Source organism: Doryrhamphus excisus, linkage group LG3 (assembly GCF_037039965.1).
Source record: "Doryrhamphus excisus strain RoL-2023G ecotype Guam linkage group LG3, RoL_Dexc_Guam_v1.1, whole genome shotgun sequence".
Classification (NCBI taxonomy): Eukaryota; Metazoa; Chordata; class Actinopteri; order Syngnathiformes; family Syngnathidae; genus Doryrhamphus; species Doryrhamphus excisus.
In genome coordinates this window covers 15,220,485-15,238,759 of record NC_136359.1, presented here as the reverse complement: position 1 = coordinate 15,238,759, position 18,275 = coordinate 15,220,485, and the positions used below count along the sequence as shown (strand labels likewise).

At 39.5% G+C, this 18,275-nt stretch overlaps 1 protein-coding gene across 2 annotated transcripts in view; it reads right to left on the bottom strand.

The window, feature by feature from the left end:
- Positions 1–775: 775 nt before the first annotated feature.
- edil3a (EGF like and discoidin domains 3a) overlaps positions 776–18,275 on the bottom strand; it is an 86,535-nt gene continuing 69,035 nt past the window's right edge. For both annotated transcript variants that reach the window (XM_078789727.1, XM_058069829.2), the window contains 2 exons: positions 9,160–9,315; positions 776–2,614 (listed from right to left, as the gene is read on the bottom strand). In XM_078789727.1, the coding sequence (XP_078645853.1) occupies positions 2,465–2,614; positions 9,160–9,315 (306 nt within the window). In that variant the 3' untranslated portion in view covers positions 776–2,464. The remainder of the gene's footprint in view (positions 2,615–9,159; positions 9,316–18,275) is intronic.

Sequence of the window (18,275 nt, the reverse complement as noted above, 5' to 3'; positions counted from 1 at the left end):
CTTTCTAGACATTAATTAACACCCCTATAGTCTATAATCTATACCCGTATTACCCCAAAAAGTAAACATAATTAAGAGTAAATAAGCCATTTAAGACATAAGAGTCGTGCTCATGTATAATGCTATACAGTAAATATACAGAAAATAAAATGAAGTTATTTGGACATAACAAAGGGCATAGGTATGCATGGCGGATGAACACAGCATTTCAAGGCAAACACTTGCTACCCACAGTAAAATAGTGTGGTGGATCATTGTGCTGTGGGGCTGTGTGGCCAGTGCAGCTTCAAGTTGAAGTTTGCGTGGATTCCAGCCAGTATCAGCAGAATCTTGCCAACAATGCTCAAGAATCAGTGACAAAGTTGGAGTTGCGCGGGGGTTGGAGACTGCCAAGAATACAATGACCCTAAACACTGTTCAAATTCTACTAAGGCAACACAACGTTCTGGAATGACCATCTCAGTCCCCAGACCTAAATATTATTGAAAATCTGTGCTGTGATTCAATGTTGCAACTGGAGATGTTTTGGAAAGAGGAATGGTCAAAAACACCTTGAACCAGAATCCAGAACCCAATTGGAAGCTATCGGAAGCATTTAAGTTAAGGAAGCAAAGGAGGATCTACTAAAATTTGATGTCACTTTTTGTTGGGGTGCCCAAATTCATGCACCTGCCTTCTTTTGTATAAATCATTATTGCACACTTTCTGTAAATCCGATAAACCTTATTTCACTTCTCATCTATCACTGTGTTTGTGCCCAAACGTATTCATAAGTGTTTCATAGGGGAGCAGAGTGAGTGGCAGACAGGAAATGACGTAGGGGGTTCAGGGTTTTTGTTTTAGTTTGCCCTGGTTTGCAACAGAAGCCCCATGTTTGTTAGTGATTATTATGATAGTTCAAATCTGCAAGTAAAGGTTGCTGTTCCGGTGATCAAAGTCTGGTGCTTGTGTGTCTCACCCAACAGTACAGACACCTGGTAACCAGTATGGAATACCACATATCCTTTGCAGCGTCTTTGAATGTGTAAGAAACAATACATAATTCCTTCCATTTCTATACCGCTTATCCTCACTAGGGTCATGGATATGCTGGAGCCTATCCCAGCTGTCTTTGGGCGAGAGGCGGGGTACACCCTGGACTGGTCGACATCCAATCACAGGGCACATATAGACAAACAACCATTCACACTCACATTCATACCTATGGACAATTTGGAATTGATTTTAGGAATGTCCGATCCCATTAACTTTAAGACAGAATTCATAATCGGTTTGAATAAGCAAGAGTGTCCCTTGGTAAGGGATGTGACATCGCATGTTCAGATATAATGATCTATGATAGCGCTCGTTTAAATATACCACTAATTACAGTTCACTTCAATGGTTCAATTATGAAATTTGTCATTACAGCTGTCTATCACAGTCATTAAATGATGCACAGATACAACATATTAAAATACGTGTCCCGAAAGTGTACATTTGTGGGTTTTATGAGTGACATACAGTACTGTATATCCTGAGATTTTGAATAGATGAGCTTACATTTTTGCAACAATGTTCAGGGATCTGAAAAAAAATATTTTAAACCAACAAAATAAATACAAAATGTAAACAAAATGTCATATCTAATGATGATCAAGTGACACTGATGATCAAATGAAAAGAAACGTTAACATCCTAAGTCTCAGTGTCAGTGTTGCGATAATATATGAATCAATGATCATGACTATTTTGCAATTACGCTTTTTGGAGTGCTTCAGAATCATTCAGAAATGTACATTAACATAGTTGCCTAAATCAAAGCCATCACTTTTAGGGCTGGAAGTTTTGAGGTTTTCCTTTTTTTTCTTAAATTCACACACCATGCAATGTTTTAGTCTTTTACATATAATACAAGAGCATTAATAGTGTTTTGATTGAAGCAGTAATGCAAGTGTGCATAAACATGAAAGCTTGGCTTGACAAAGTGGAGTTATCAAAGTAAAAATATTATTTGAATAATATTTGACAACATGAAGGCATGTAGTGGTGTGTAGGTGTGTGTGTGTGTGTGTGTGCATGTGTGTTCGCATCCAATGCAACATGACCCACAGTTTGTTGAAAAAGTGACACTGTACAATAGTTTCCATGGCAAAACCACAGTGCGACCCACCCCCCGCACAAAGCCCTCACATATATATTACAGTTCTCAAGAGCAATAAAAAGACACAAATCACGCTGTAAACAAGAAATTAACTGGCATAAGAAAAAAAAAATCCTTTAAGTTATTGTACAAAAAATAAACTAAAACAAAAACAAAATAGCGACCCTTCACAAGTTTTAAAAAAATCTACAGGGAATCCATTACTTTTTACAGGTTTTGCACAGTTTATTTTTCCACTACCGGGTGACATATTCCAGTATGCCGTGAGACGGTGAGATGGGGCCCGGGGGGGGGGGGGGGGGGGGGGGTGAGTTAAGGACTTCACTCTTCCTCAGTGCAGCCCAATATTTCTGCACGCAGAGTGATCCTGCCATACCACGACCAAGGAAGGATCCGGATGAGACGAGAGTAGATGGGTGGATCTATCACGTTCTTTCTGTGTGTGTCGTTGTCAAAGTTGCCCTGAAAGACCTGCAAACACAAGGAATGGATGAAATCAGGGTGAGCACCAATTGTTCTTGATTGTTTCTTCTATTGTTATTGTTAGTAGTGCAATGCAGGTTGGGTACTGATCAGATAATTGGAAGGAATAACTGAAAAAAATAACTGTATATAGAGTATAGTGGTAAATACAGCATGACACTCAGTGAAAGGTTTTCATTTGATAAACAGTTTGGCCTTGCTGGAGGTGTGTACTCTAAATCAGCATGTTGCTCGGGTGGCACAGTTGGAGATCCCAACTTAATTATTACACAATTTTTGTTTTCCTACACTAGCCATGTTTACTTGAGGAGTTTTTCGCTTTCCGAATGGAATCTTTCCGAATGGAATCTTTCCGAATGACCTTTCCGAAAACAATGGTATATATGGAAAGGAATATTCCAATCTCCTGTCGACATGCGCCGCTATAATCAAACAGAATAGTCGTAAATATCAACATCACCGACTTCCCCAAGTTTTTCTTTCACTTGTTGGAATAACTCCGTATTGCGAGTTTTTCGTTTGTCCAGTCTTGAAATTAGTTTGGATCAAAAACAAACTTTCCGCAGCAGTCCGGTGCCGATTGCTCGCTTCCACTTTTAAAACTGAAGAACATCTCAAGCTGATGTACGCACCCGGGATAAATTTAAACAGGAAAAGATAAAATTCAATCTTGCTAATATTTTATGACTAAACATGTTTTATATAGATATGATTTTTCTTTTTTAATAAAACTGGACTTGTGAATAAAGTATAGAAGGGTTTAGATTCTGTTCCACAGGTGGCGGTAATGCACACAAAAGCTGCTTGCCAACCGGCAATAAACAACAGAAGAAAAACACAACGAAGAAGAACGCACCCTGACAACTTTCCATTTGAGCGCTTACAAGATTCCTAAATCGGATTGGGGAAAGTGAATCCGTCAATCCAATTATATACTCATTCGGATTAGCACTTTTCTTTCGGAATGAGGTGTATACAAAGGTTAAATTCTTAAATTCTCCAAATGCAATTGGAATATTTGGGTCCATGTATACGTGGTTATTGTCATGTATTTTTTCCACCCTTTTCTGTCATGAAACAAAAGCTTTGTTGCCTGCCCAAAAAAATCCCTGTTATTGGCTTAGCAACATAAACATTCAATCAACATAACACTTGGTGCAGTGCAGCCATTGAACTATCCTGGATACAAATGAGAGGCTAAATTAAGTATGGTAATTAATTTATGAACCACTTTTGTTGCAATAAACCCCTAAACAACAGTGCAGGGTCCAAGTAATGGCTACAAACATGCAGGATGTGGCTTTGCTTTTGCATGTGCTTAATTGACAGGAGAATGAAGTATATTAAAATTAATTGAATCAATAGGGGCAGCTCCATAGAAAGATATGATCATTGCAATTAAAATGACATAATTAGGTCTGTGTAATTGGAATGTAATGGGACTCACTGTCACAAAATGAAAGAAAAAACAACGGGCCAAATGCTGATGACTGGAGTGTATGAATGTGTACTGGGATTTCATATATAGTACTTTTTGTAAACATTACCATACAGGCTACTTTTTAACAAGAGATATCATGCACTGAAAAACACATGCACACTTGTAGAGTATATTAATCTCGTTGATTATTAAAGCCTTCCTTCACCTAAACAACGTTAGACAGTTTTAAACACTTAGCCTCGTTATAACATCCAGCATGTAAATGTAAGGGTCATGCCATCTGAAATATAAATATATGTATCATAATTATAGTAATTATTGAGTCAGGCATTGTTAGCATTATTCATTCTCATTTATTCATTGTAGCTGATGCCTGTCTCGTGTTATTATACTTCATGCTATTACTTGACGATCCTCAGTGCTTTGTATTGTGAAAAATGGGAGCAAAATACAAAAGCGATGCATTCACATTTTTGTTGAGTGTAGTATCAAGTCACTGCCACCTACTTTTTATTTATATGTCACATATTGCTTTTGGTTGCCTTGCTTACTGTCAGTGTTGCTGTGTTTATGACGCAAAGAAATAAAATCATGTAAGAGCTGTACTCTTTCATTATTTTCCCATGTCTCATTGAAAAAATGTCTTTTCTCATTAAAGATTCTTTTTCATCATGTTGCCCCTGCAGTGAAAGACTTTCTCACTTGTGTCTGTAAACAATGTTACTTCACACAAACGGTATTTCAACCCTGTGTTTTATTGTTAATGCAATTGTTTTGTGTCACTGTAGACATAAGCTGATTGGTATACGATACTGTTACCACTGATGAATGGTGACTGTGAGTTATACTTATTATTAAGGCTGTATTTGCAGTTTAATGTGCATTATGACATTTTCCTTATGGAGCCGCATATCTGCTGACTGAGTATCTTTAATCAGCCTGAGGGCTGAGACAGAATTTTAATCCTTAATTGCACACCAATTTGCAATCTCTTCTCCAGGGATCTGCAATCTGGAGTAATCAGGACTAGATGGATGATTTAAAAATAGACAATAGTGCAACTTACTCCCGACTGACCCTGGAGCTGCTTTGCTCTACTATTGATTTTGGTGGCTGGTAGAGTCGGGGCTTCACATTGTCAGGAGAGGCCTCACGTGTGCCTCTGGAAATGCTACATTGTCAATTATTTAAACCTCCTGATCAGGTCAAGAGTCGAGGCTAGGCACATTTATCTGCTTGTTAGCCTCAGTATCATCATTGAGAAACACTGGCAAATTCAGGTCTACACTGAAAGGTCAAGAACGGGCACTTTGACTCTATTACATGGACACAGCTATAAATTCTTCACAAAATACGGCCTTCATCTTTGTTTAATTTAGAATTTTTATCCAAAACTGCAAAAAAATGGTAAATTGATAGTTGAAATTGAATTCAAACCATTATCATCCATGCCACCAAAAAAAACCTTATGGCTTTACCTCATTGAACATTGAACACTTGGCGGTATCAAAACCCTTCCTTCTTCCAAGCTTTGGCAACTTCCAGGAGTAGTTAGCGGTAAAAGAAGAAGTAGGAACAGGATGAGGAACATTCATTCATTCAGTCATTTTCTACCACTTATCTTCACAAAGGTCGCGGGGGTGCTGGAGCCTATCCCAGCTGTACTTGAGATGAGGAACAAATAGATGAAAATGGCCGACTACAGCATTCACACAATAAATGTTTCCCTCAATGAACCGTAGCTTCCCAGTGCCGGCAGCTTTTATGCAGCCTCAGACCTTGACAGTATCATGTGTACATGATAAAATGTACACAAAGCACCAAAAAATGTGAACATGAATATGACAAGAGGCTTTGCATATCGGACAAGCACAGGTATCACTCAATTGTGTTTGCAGCTGTGTGTGTCTGTGTGTTGACTTTTTTTTCAGTGCATAGTTCATCTGTACTACTTTGCCAGCTGTACACTGACTACTGGTGATAAACATGTTTCATTTGGGAAGATTTGCAGAAATTGGAGGAATGTGCTCACTACTGTAATTGCTCAAAAGGTCTTGATTAATTAATATTACAGTATGTATGATGTGTGTCCATGCAGTGTACCATCATGGCAATGCGTATGTAAAATGCAAACTGTCTATGGATACGAATATGAGTGCTAGTGAGCTGCCAAGTGACAACATCTGTATTCTGACAGAGGCCCCTCTCTAAATCTCCATCTAACCGCCTGCAGCCGCTGCCACACAAGAGCTGAAGGTGGGAGCTGAGAAGAATACTTACAAGCGTCTAAAACTGTGCCCAAACCAAACACCCAGGCATCCACACACACAAACTATGTATGCCTGTCAAGTCCAGTATTTTGGCATGGCAGGAGGAGCCTCAGGAGCCCAACAGTCAAATGTGTCCTCTGGCATTAATGGGAACTTGAGCTGTCTGAAGGGGGGAACACCTTGAAGACTCATGCTTGTGAACGGTCCCCTGGCTCAGTGTCAGGACAAACTGATTGACATTCTCCACAGGCCCACTAAACAAACCTCTCCTCTAATACAGAGTGCACACTCTCCAGCTGACTGGTTGTCCTTGTTGTGATCTGAAGTACTGTATATTACAAAAACAACAAGGAGCAGATGGAGTATATACTCAAATAAATCACTGTTATCAAAACCTATGACAGTGGTCTATATATATAATCCATGGGTGAAATCGTCTGATAACAATACCAATACCAATTTTTTTCTTGTGAGAGCTATACTTTTACAAAATGAAAATTTGGCATTTTGGTAACATTTATTTTCATAGCTTATTTCAAGCCAAACAAAGAAAATATGCTTGTTTTACCAGAACATAAGCAAAATGTTGATATCCACATGTACTACGTAAAGGGATATGAATGGAACTCACAAAAGGTACGATAATCACTAACAAAAGCCCCCCCCCAAAAAAAAACAAGCACACTTTTGCAGCCATTTCCCACACAAAGCTGAAGATCAACTCTGTACCCTAGACTTCACTTCCTGTCCGCCTCTCAAAGTAAAAGTAAATATCCATCTATCTATCCATTTTCCTCCGCTTATCCGGGTTTGGGTTGCGGGGGCAGCAGTCTTCCCGGTCCCCGGCCACCTCCAGGAGGCCGTGAGGGACACGGTCAAATGCCTTTTCCAAGTCCACAAAGCACATGTAGACTTCCATGCACCCTCAAGCACCCTTGTGAGGGTTCCGCGACCAGGACAAAAACCACATTGGACCTCTTGTGTGTAGCAAAGGTTCGACCAACGGTCGTACCCTTCTGTCCAGCACCCTGGAATAGACTTTCCAAGGGAGGCAGAGGAGTGTGATCCCCCTGTAGTTGGAACACACCCTGCGGTCACCCTTCTTAAATAGGGGGACCACCACCCCGGTCTGCCAATCCAAAGGTTCTGGTTTAAAGTAATATGTATATGGGTAAATATGTATATGTAAAAATCGATCAAATATATGGATGATCAATAGCATCAGCAAGTATTTTCGGCAGAATGATTTAAACATTGTCATGACTTTTTGTTCAATTTGAAAAGGTATTTAAGATTCTCCTGATTTTCACCACAAATAATCCAAAGTAGTGCTTATCTGTCAGTAGGCTAAGTGAGCAAAGTAAACATTTCCACACTTGCAGGCAGTGTCTGAAAGACAAAGGATTTTAGTTTCGGCCTCAGCCCTTGTCCTATCACCAGAGAGGCGGCTGCAGCCCCGCACTGTCTCTGATGTTGAGCCCGATTGGAGGGGACATGTGTACTCTGCTGAAGGGCCGTAAACAAGATTTTCTCAACAGGACTGGCCAAGCTTGGTTGACACAACAGTCTTATCTGATGCTAAAGCAGACAGGCAATATGACAAGCTGGGCAAGCTCAGTTTGAGGCCCAGATAAGGAGATGCTAAAAGGAAAATCTGACAGAGTCCAGAGTGGACATTTTTAGACTGCGTCACACTTCTGTTGTCCCTTCATTTCTTAGTTTTATCTGGAACGTCCACAACCTTAATGTTGTGATACTATATACTAAGATAATTCAAAACTTCATTGTACACAATACAGCAGTGGTGGCCAAACTTTCAAACTTTGTTAATTAACTTGAAATGTTCAACATAATTCAACGGTTGATTCATTTCATAGTAATTCCAGGTGAAAAATGTATATTTTGCATGGTGACATGAGGATAAAGTTTGACATGAGCACTGATAAATAGATAAGTTATCATCCTAGATATATTTTACTCCACTCTGATTCCATTTGAGTCGATTTAATTTGAACTTCACTTTTTTGTCCACTCAGGATGGCTGTTCATTTCATACCAAATTGAAGGGGAAACTTTAACAATCATGATAAAGCATTATCAGTATCTGGTTTGTATTGGTGTCTGTTATAACTATAACATTTTGTAACATTGTCTTATTGTTGTATGAGCAACACGTGGTTGATTTTGTCATTGGCACAATTTGGCTCACGCCATTACATTCCAGTGAATTCCAATAGACGGATTGTTTGTGACATTTAGTTCCACATGGTGGACACTTCACGCCGATTGCTTGATATAAGTGGCGCAACACAGATTTTAAACATTTTGAAATGTTCTTGCCGCCAAACTCAATTTTTGCTGCTGTTACGGGCCACCACGAGCCAGTTGGGAGGCAGTTTGAGCCACTGCATGCCACTAGGCACCTTATTGGCGACACTAGGCGCCACAGCAAATTGCATTGGCGCGAACTGGCACCAACGGGCACCAGCCCAGTGGACTCTTAGCATAAATATCACGTACATGTACTTAGGGCTGTATATGCATGTGTAGGTGTGTTTGCTGTGGTTTACAAGTGTCCCTGAATGCAGCAGAAACTTGTGTCCGTGGAGTTTGTGATGCATAAGAATGCACCATTTTAGAAAAAGCTGGAGCAGCACTGACAAGCAGTTTACTAGTCTTGATCCTTCTTGTTAAGTATGAAGTGTCCATTATCTGACTGGGATTCTTGTATTCTTACGGATACATGCAAAACATTTAAAATTCCATCATGTTTTTTAAATATATGTGTGTATGGTTAGTGTTAAAGGGTGAAAGCTACCGACCTTGTCCTTTCTCTGCTTCTCATCTTGATAGACTTTCCACCGCTCTCCATCGTTACTGTATGCCAGTTTGTATGAGCCAACAAACTGCACGTGACCAAAGTCTTTGGCTCCCTGGGTGATTATACCTGTGATCTTGGTAGGTACCAGCAAGTCCACCTGAGAGGAGCCATGTACAAAAGAGATAGAAAAAGAAGAAATATGAAAAGTTTCCAAGTGAACCACACTTAAACAGCAGACATGCAAAAATGTAATTCTTCTACGCTTGTCAGCATTTTTCCTCCTTTTCATGTAACTAGATAATTTATTTGAATAGAGGCACCATTGCGAGACTTCAATTTCAATTTTTCCCAGATATTCAACGGCAAGCGTGAGTTCATAGGCTTGCCTAAACAATAAAGAACTCACATTACAGCTTCAAAGAGGCACACATTTAAATTTAGCTTCATTTTAAATAGGTTCTTACATGTTTCTAGTGAGTAATATTGTATGTTACAGCATTTGGGGGCTTTGAAATATTTGTTACTTTTATTGACAGTCTATTTTGTACACACTTCCTCTTGAGCTTTAAATTCACACTGAAATAAATTGTAAACTGAAATCAATAACAACAATAATATATTCTCAAAGTATATTCACTGCAGTCATGGCAGGTGAAGTCCCTATTTTTCATTAAGAATAATGTAGACAATGCTATTATAAGAGGGAAGCTTTCCTTTTAAGGCCTGTAATTCAGTAAAGTGGAAAAAAACAGCAACAGCAAAAAACACCAATAGCTCTTTCAAATAAATAACAGAGTGTTGTCCTGGTAATCTTTCCACATACGCGTAACAGCTCCTGTATCAGATATTTATATTGATTAATCTTGTGAATTTAGGGTGGTACATTTAATACAGTAATAAACCAAAATGTACCCACTGGCCACCTGCAAGTACGTAGGACATACGGAATTTTGCTGAACGAGTAGCTGAACGGTTTAAAAGCATAGCGAGAACAAGCAACACAAAAGGTGAGCGTGCAGATGCATCCCTTCTGCTAAATATACACAACAGTCAAGAAACATAGATCACACTAATTGGCCTAGCCTACATAGTGTGTATGATGCTGGAATGACAAAACACAATCTGACCCATGTGTTGATTACAACCAAAGCAAAGCAGGGCTCTACATTAAAAACCAAAATGACTTGCCCATAGAGAATCCTTAAGGTTAAATGAAAAAAACTGCCATAATGATATCATGTAATTTTTTGTGGCATCACATGAGAATCTCAAATAAATAAAATAATAAAATAAATAATACCTTACACATCGTAGTCGTAGTAAGCAGTGATATTTATAAGTTGTGCACCACAATGAAACATTATTGAATAGACACATTTGTGTACTAGTAATGTGTTTTTAATCCAGAAAAAAAGCTCAATGGTCAAACAATAATTTGTGAAGCAAAGGTGAGAAAAATCCACAGAGAAATGGAAGCGCTAGATTTTGTAGCTTGTGCAAAATCAGCACTCGGTATTGGATCTAATCGGTGGTGTTTCATTGTGACCACTTCAAATTGTCACAGCAATGTGATTGACTCCCCTGTGCCATCATTTGATTTGCTGCCGCTAATAAAATACTTGTTTTGGAGGCACTGGTTCATCACTTTTTGGTGTTTCCTTCAGAATTAGACGATGTTGGCCGCAACGCCATGATGGATGTTTTCGTAGTCAAACGATCGCTGATTGGTTGATCGCGAACAACGGGTGTGGGTAAAACGCGGATTGTGGATTACGGACCGCGGTCTAAGTAAACGATTCTGATTGGTCCATTTCAAGATTTGCAAGGATTGCTTTGCAAATTACCACTGGAATTACGCAGTCCGTGTTTTACCAACACCCAACAAGAACCGCTTTAAAAAAAAAAAACTCTTGGCAGTATGGCATGCCAAAGTGCACTTGCCCGACGGGAATATCACTGATTAGATTTACTTGCCCGAATTTTGTTTTAACTTGCCCCGGGCCATCGGTACATCGTTATTGTCGAGCCCTGCAAAGTGTAAGAATACGTGAGAAATTGAAGGCTCCACTTTCAGCTTTCAACACATGACTGAGCACCGTAGTGACTTACATCATACTGCACTTTCATTTCCTGAAGTAGCCTGCAATCTGTGAAATATACATTTTAAGATATGCAAAGCACTCACTATTTTCCTATGAAAAACACTGCTCAAGAAAGACCGTCTCTACTCATGGCTATGAGATTGCTAACTGAAGGTTTTTTCTTAAATGCACACCGAGGCCCTGCTTACATGTGATATCAAACCATGACACATCATGATTCACTTCGTTCAGATATGAATGGAGACCCTACATATCAATATTTTCAACACCTGCACCTATAGATATACTCTATAATGTGTCAAACTTGATAATTTAATTTAGCATAGAACAATTCCAAGACAAATAAAAATAATAATTTCTTTGGAATGTCCTCATTTCCTCCTTTCAAGTTCCATTTGATCTTCCAGAAACTGTTACGGTATCTGCATGTAAATTCAGCAAGCAAATGAGCATCGACGTGGATCTGACAGGCCTAGCATTGGAGGTACTTTGCAGCATCTCTACAATTAAATTTGCAATGTAAACAATGATGTATTTCTCTGCATGCAGAGCAGGTCGGTGTCATCCGATTGAAGAATGTCAGCCAAGAGGAATATCATCACACATTCTAACAGAGCTGTCCACACTGAAAATGATTTGCCACTTGCCAAGATTTAAAATGGTATTTCTAGACAAGTTCGATCATTAGCCTTGTTTTACTTATTGACCTTATAGTATAGCCTTCATTTTAGAATGAGGGATTACTTTTAGTCTACTTTATATACAAGTTAGTCTTTTTTTACCAACAAATAAAATGTTGTAATAAGTTCATACAACATCCACAGGATGCTTCATTTAAGAAGTGCTAAAGGACAATGTCTGAACATTGACTTTATTCAAAAGAACACTGTGAATGGCATACTGTAAACCATCTTTGATGACCAATATCGACCAATGACGAAATGAGCAACTTGGTATTCTGCTTAAGAGAAAATAAATATTGATAATGGGAGGCACGGTTCAGGCGGTAGAGTGGTCGCCTCCTTGTGCCTTTTTGGCCTACTTGTAAGACGAATTTGGGCTTATTCCAACATCAGTCAGTTTAAGGATACTGCGTATTCATATTGCACTAATATGCCATTTCCTTTTGGCTTGTTTTACTTTTAGTTATTAATGTCCAAGGGAAATTCTACATTTCCAGCAGCTCTGAAAAAATGGGCTTCGGTATTTGCGCTGTGCAAAAGGTGACCTCATCAAACCGCCTCTCAAGCATGTAAACAAATAACAGTCACCAGTAGCAGATTAGCTGGCGCCCTCAATCCATCCATCCATTCTCTAGATATGCTGCCTATCCTCGTAGGAATTTAACAATTCCCGAAAGTAAGCAGTGTGTGTGCGCTTGATCAGGAGAATCCATAGGGACTCCTGTGAAAATGCTGTTTGTTCATATGATATGGGGTGTATTTTCAATCCTATATATGTTTGTTAGATAGATTATGTTTCCTCTAAACGTTTGCATCAGATTTACACTGAGAGCTGGACACCTCGAGTCATACGACGGCTTTGAATGTTAAGTCCAACTTTAAGCCTTTCAAACTCATGGATTGGAGATTCAAGGTAGGATAAAAGGTACAGTGAAGAAAATAAGTATTTGAACACCCTGCTATTTTGCTATTTCTCCCACTTAGAAATCATGGAGGGGTCTGAAATTTTCATCGTAGGTGCATGTCCACTGTGAGAGAGATAAACTAAAAAGAAAAATCCAGAAATCACAATGCATGATTTTTTAACAATTTATTTGTGTGATACAGCTGCTAATAAGTATTTGAACACCTGAGAAAATGAATGTTAATATTTGGTACAGTAGCCTTTGTTTGCTATTACAGAGGTCAAACGTTTCCTGTAGTTTTTCACCAGGTTTGCACACACTGCAGGAGGGATCTTGGCCCACTCCTCCACACAGATCTTCTCTAGATCAGTCAGGTTTCTGGGCTGTCGCTGAGAAACACGGAGTTTGAGCTCCCTCCAAAGATTTTCGATTGGGTTCAGGTCTGGAGACTGGCTGGGCCATGCTAGAACCTTGATATGCTTCTTACGGAGCCACTCCTTGGTTTTCCTGGCTGTGTGCTTCGGGTCGTTGTCGTGTTGGAAGACCCAGCCACGACCCATCTTCAATGCTCTGACAGAGGGAAGGAGGTTGTTCCCCAAAATCTCACAATACACGGCCCCAGTCATCCTCTCTTTAATGCAGTGCACTCGTCCTGTCCCATGTGCAGAAAAACACCCCCAAAGCATGATGCTACCACCCCCATGCTTCACAGTAGGGATGGTGTTCTTCGGATTGTACTCTTCATTCTTCTTCCTCCAAACACGCTTATTGGAATTATGACCAAAAAGTTCTATTTTGGTCTCATCTGACCATAAAACTTTCTCCCATGACTCCTCTGTATCATCCAAATGGTCATATGCAAACTTAAGACGGGCCTTGACATGTGCTGGTTTAAGCAGGGGAACCTTTCGTGCCATGCATGATTTCACATCATGACGTCTTAGTGTATTACCTACAGTAACCTTGGAAACGGTGGTCCCAGCTCTTTTCAGGTCATTGACCAAGTCCTGTCGTGTAGTTCTGGGCTGATTCCTCACCTTTCTTAGAATCATTGAGACCCCACGAGGTGATATCTTGCATGGGGCTCCACTCCGATTGAGATTGACCGTCATGTTTAGCTTCTTCCATTTTCTAATGATAGCTCCAACAGTGGACCTTTTTTCACCAAGCTGCTTGGTAATTGCTCCGTAGCCCTTTCCAGCCTTGTGGAGGTGTACAATTTTGTCTCTGGTGTCTTTGGACAGCTCTTTGGTCTTCGCCATGTTACAAGTTAAAGTCTTACTGATTGTATGGGGTGGACAGGTGTCTTTATGCAGCTAACGACCTCAAACAGGTGCATCTGATTCAGGATGATACATGGAGTGCAGGTGGACTTCTAATGGGCAGACTAACAGGTCTTTCAGGGTCAGAATTCTAGATGATACACAGGTGTTCAAATACTTATTTGCAGCTGTATCACACAAATAAATTGTTAAAAAATCATGCATTGTGATTTCTGGATTTTTCTTTTTAGTTTATCTCTCTCACAGTGGACATGCACCTACGATGAAAATTTCAGACCCCTCCATGATTTCTAAGTGGGAGAAATAGCAAAATAGCAGGGTGTTCAAATACTTATTTTCTTCACTGTATGTAAGCATATACTGTAAATTCATCAGTAGATTAAATGTCATTCTAATCTGATCAAAATATGTTAATTTTGGCTAGATGTAGTCGTGACCACCCCGCAGGTTATTATTAGACCAGCCTTGTTTCTTCAATTTCTTGTTAATTGTAATGGCTGGTACCGCTACAAGTGTGTTTCCTGAATATAATGGACATGAAACCATGGAACCATGGAATTATTGGTGTAAGAACTTCTGTGATTTTGGTTATTGTCAAGAAAACCATGGATTATACTCTTGCAAGTAATTTTTGTTGTCATTATATTTGTCAATTTTTTTATTGCCATTATTATTTGGCAATAAAACAAACAAATAACTGAAGAAGGCTTTTGTAAAATTAGTTTTCCATGACTGTATGAGTAATGGTCTCCTTGGCCACCCTAATGAAACATTTCTGGCTACGCCACTGCTGTTGCACGAACTAGGCCTACATGAAAACCTTCCCTGGACATTGTGATGGTCAAAAACAGCCCAAACCTAATGGCAAGTATTTCTCAGATGTGGTACAATGTAGTTTACAGCCACCTTGACAAGATAATCGCTTATGCTCTATCCATTAGCTTCACAATATACATGTGTTCATTCCACCACGGGAGATACAGTATGTCATATTACACATATCAGTGTCAGTATCTGATGATGTTGGTATTGCAAATTGAGAGTTGAACAATATCAGGATATCGGTTATCTGCAAAAAAAAAAACAATGTATATATTGTATATATTGATTTTAAGTAACAAAATGTTCCATCATCATAATATATGACTTGTAGTATGTGATGTATTCCATTGTAACATGCATGTTCAACTAAATTAAACCATTGCCCTTACCATTTCCATAAGCCTTCAGACAATAATAGGGTGAGCCACAAAAAAAAAATGCCAGTTTGGTTCTGTTCCAGCTACACAGGTTGAGCTCATGTTCTACCAAAACAATCGAGTTTGCCATCCAAACAAAGGCACGCTTGAAGTAGAAGCTGTAATTGTTGTCACAGGCAGTGGTCAGATAATCCAAACAGCTTTTGTAACGCAGGTGCTCAGCACTTTGATGGACTAAACTAAATCCAGGTGCAAGATAAGCATGTTAAACCAAGGCTGCTCCTCCTACCCCCCAGCCTCTGTTCTCTTCTCCACTCACTCTTTTAGCATCTGGTGCCAACCAATTATATGATTCTCTCATGCATGGAAAAATTAAAAACTAAGATTCATATGCTTCTTCTCCAAGCTTGTCATTTCCTACAAAATGTGTTGCACAAGCAGAAGAAATCGTATTTGTATTGGCAGAAAGCAAAGGCGCAACATTTGTACACTTGAGCTGAACAAACGCTCATCCCCTCTCCTCATTAGCATGAGATTTGGTGGGCAAACTTTGTGTCCCTATTAGAAGTAGCTTTGCTGGTGCAGAATAAACAGATTAATGCAGCGAGGGCAGCCAGAGGAGGCCCACTTTTCCTATCTTATAAATACAGAGCATGCATGCATAGCATATTGCTGACATTCCCCTCCAGCTGTGCTGCTTTAACTGTATGTGGCGAGGCCTCATTTGGTCTTCCTAGCCTGCAGCAAATGTGTGTGCTTGTGTTTGTTTGTGTGTGTCTGTGTGATGCATACTCGTTGGTGGGCAGTCTACTAAGTCGTAGTGCAAAGTTCAGAATTGTCTGCACACTAAAGTCACTGTAGCATGAAAAGAACGGTGTTACGGACCATCAACCCCACTAACAGGGCATCATTATTGCTTACATCTGACAAGGGGTTGACAAGTTTACAGGTTTTGTCTAAACAGGCAATCTGGAGAACTTCCATTTTTTATAATGCTTATCCAGTTCAGGGTTGACTGGGGTCTACAACATATCCCAGTTGAGATCCAAGGTACAGTCAATCACAGTGGAGACACATAGAATACCTTAACTGACCTTTAGACCGCTTGAGGGCACATGCAATCTATTTTAGAAAAAATATGAGATTTACAAATTCAATAGAAAATGCATTCAAACCTTATGTAACAAAAATAGTTATTTCACAAAGACATTTGAGGTCTGAGTTGTCTTACATGGGTGAAAAACAAAGCCTACTAATTTGAGTGAAAAGTAATGAATTTATTTTGTCTGATTTAATACCATAACAAACATCCAGTGTCCCTCCTCCTGATGGACAACCAAGTCCAAATAATGTATTCATCTGGAAAACCAAGGTACCCCTGATAAGTAACTGTGGGTCTGAAGTTGTGACAGAAAGAACACAAGGTTTTGACAACCTTGTAGATATAAGACTGATTATGACCAAATTCAAAGTATTTTTATAGTGTGCACAATGTCTGTGGCTTTAGTTGGGATAATTTTTAATTTGCATGCAAACAGGGGGAATTACAGCCAAGATAAAATAATAAATTGCATTTATTTAATCGAGGAAAAGCACATAATGCTTTGTGACATAAAGCTTTCGAGGGATGAGTTTTGCATATTCCACCATATGTATATGGTATTAATAATTTCATAAATAATTGAATAGGAACACATGATGCTTTAACAAGAGGCCTACATGGATACGAAATGATTTTCTTTAAATTAGATTGGCTGAATGGCTTCCAACAGATGAAAAAAGGTGTTTGAGAATTGAGAATTCACCATTGACTCTGCATGACAATGAAAATGGCTGCTTTATTTCCAACTATTCCTCCTGTACCACAGACTAATTGGTGAAAACTACGATTATAGCCATCACGTGTTAATAACATGTGAGTTAAAGAAAACTGAGTGAGTGGTATAAGTCTTCCTCTTTGGATTCTCTGTGGACTTTCACCCACCCACTGGCTGTTAACCATTGTCAATCTTCAATCAATTTTCTGTTGCTAGTGATCATACATACAGCCGCAGAGAATATTGCAAATGAAGCAGTAAAATACTACTACAGGAGAAATATGTTTTAACAAGGATACAAAAATGCAACAGTGCAGCGACCAGTCCAGGGTGTACCCCGCTTCTCGCCTGAAGTCAGCTGAGATAGACTCCAGCATACCCACGACCCTAGTGAGTATAAGCTGTATAGTAATGGATGAATGGATGTTTGAGTGCAGGCCAGCGATGCACAGGTAAGAGAGGGATATCCTTGCTTTAGCATGGTGTGAGTGCACCCTAAGTCAGCTGGGATTGACACCAACGTCTTTGTGACTATATGTGTTAAAATGGCCACAAAAACAGTGAATGTATTTTGAGCAGCAGTCTGACTCATTTCTGTAGAGCATCCTCCCCTGCCAGCATCTCATGGAGTTATGCTGATCAGGGTGATGCTGACCAGCCAGAACATTATCTCTGTGAAATGTGAGTGAGGACTGTCAGCCAAATGTGGAATGTGACTACAAGGAGCATCTCCATATAGAGTGACTAGTCCTGACATGAGGATAGACCTATTTGTTACACAGAAACATGACTTGTTTTGGCGGTACATTATAGTGAAGTCGGCTTGTCGACTGGTCAAGGCACATCTCTCTGCCAAAATTGTAAAGGGATAAAAATGAGGAGAAAGCACAGTGGTGAATGGTGGCAAGCACACAAACAGTTTTACATGGCATGGACATCACTATGCATTAGACATCCACTCCCTCCTCATCACTCTGTCCCGAACACTTCCGCTCTCCCTCTCCTTATGCCTGTGCAATGGATGGAGCAATATTGCATGCAATTACTCATATTTCAGACTTCGTAGTGTCGTTAGAATTCTTAAGCAAGCCATTCATTATTGATAACACTCTACTATTTCTAAAAAAA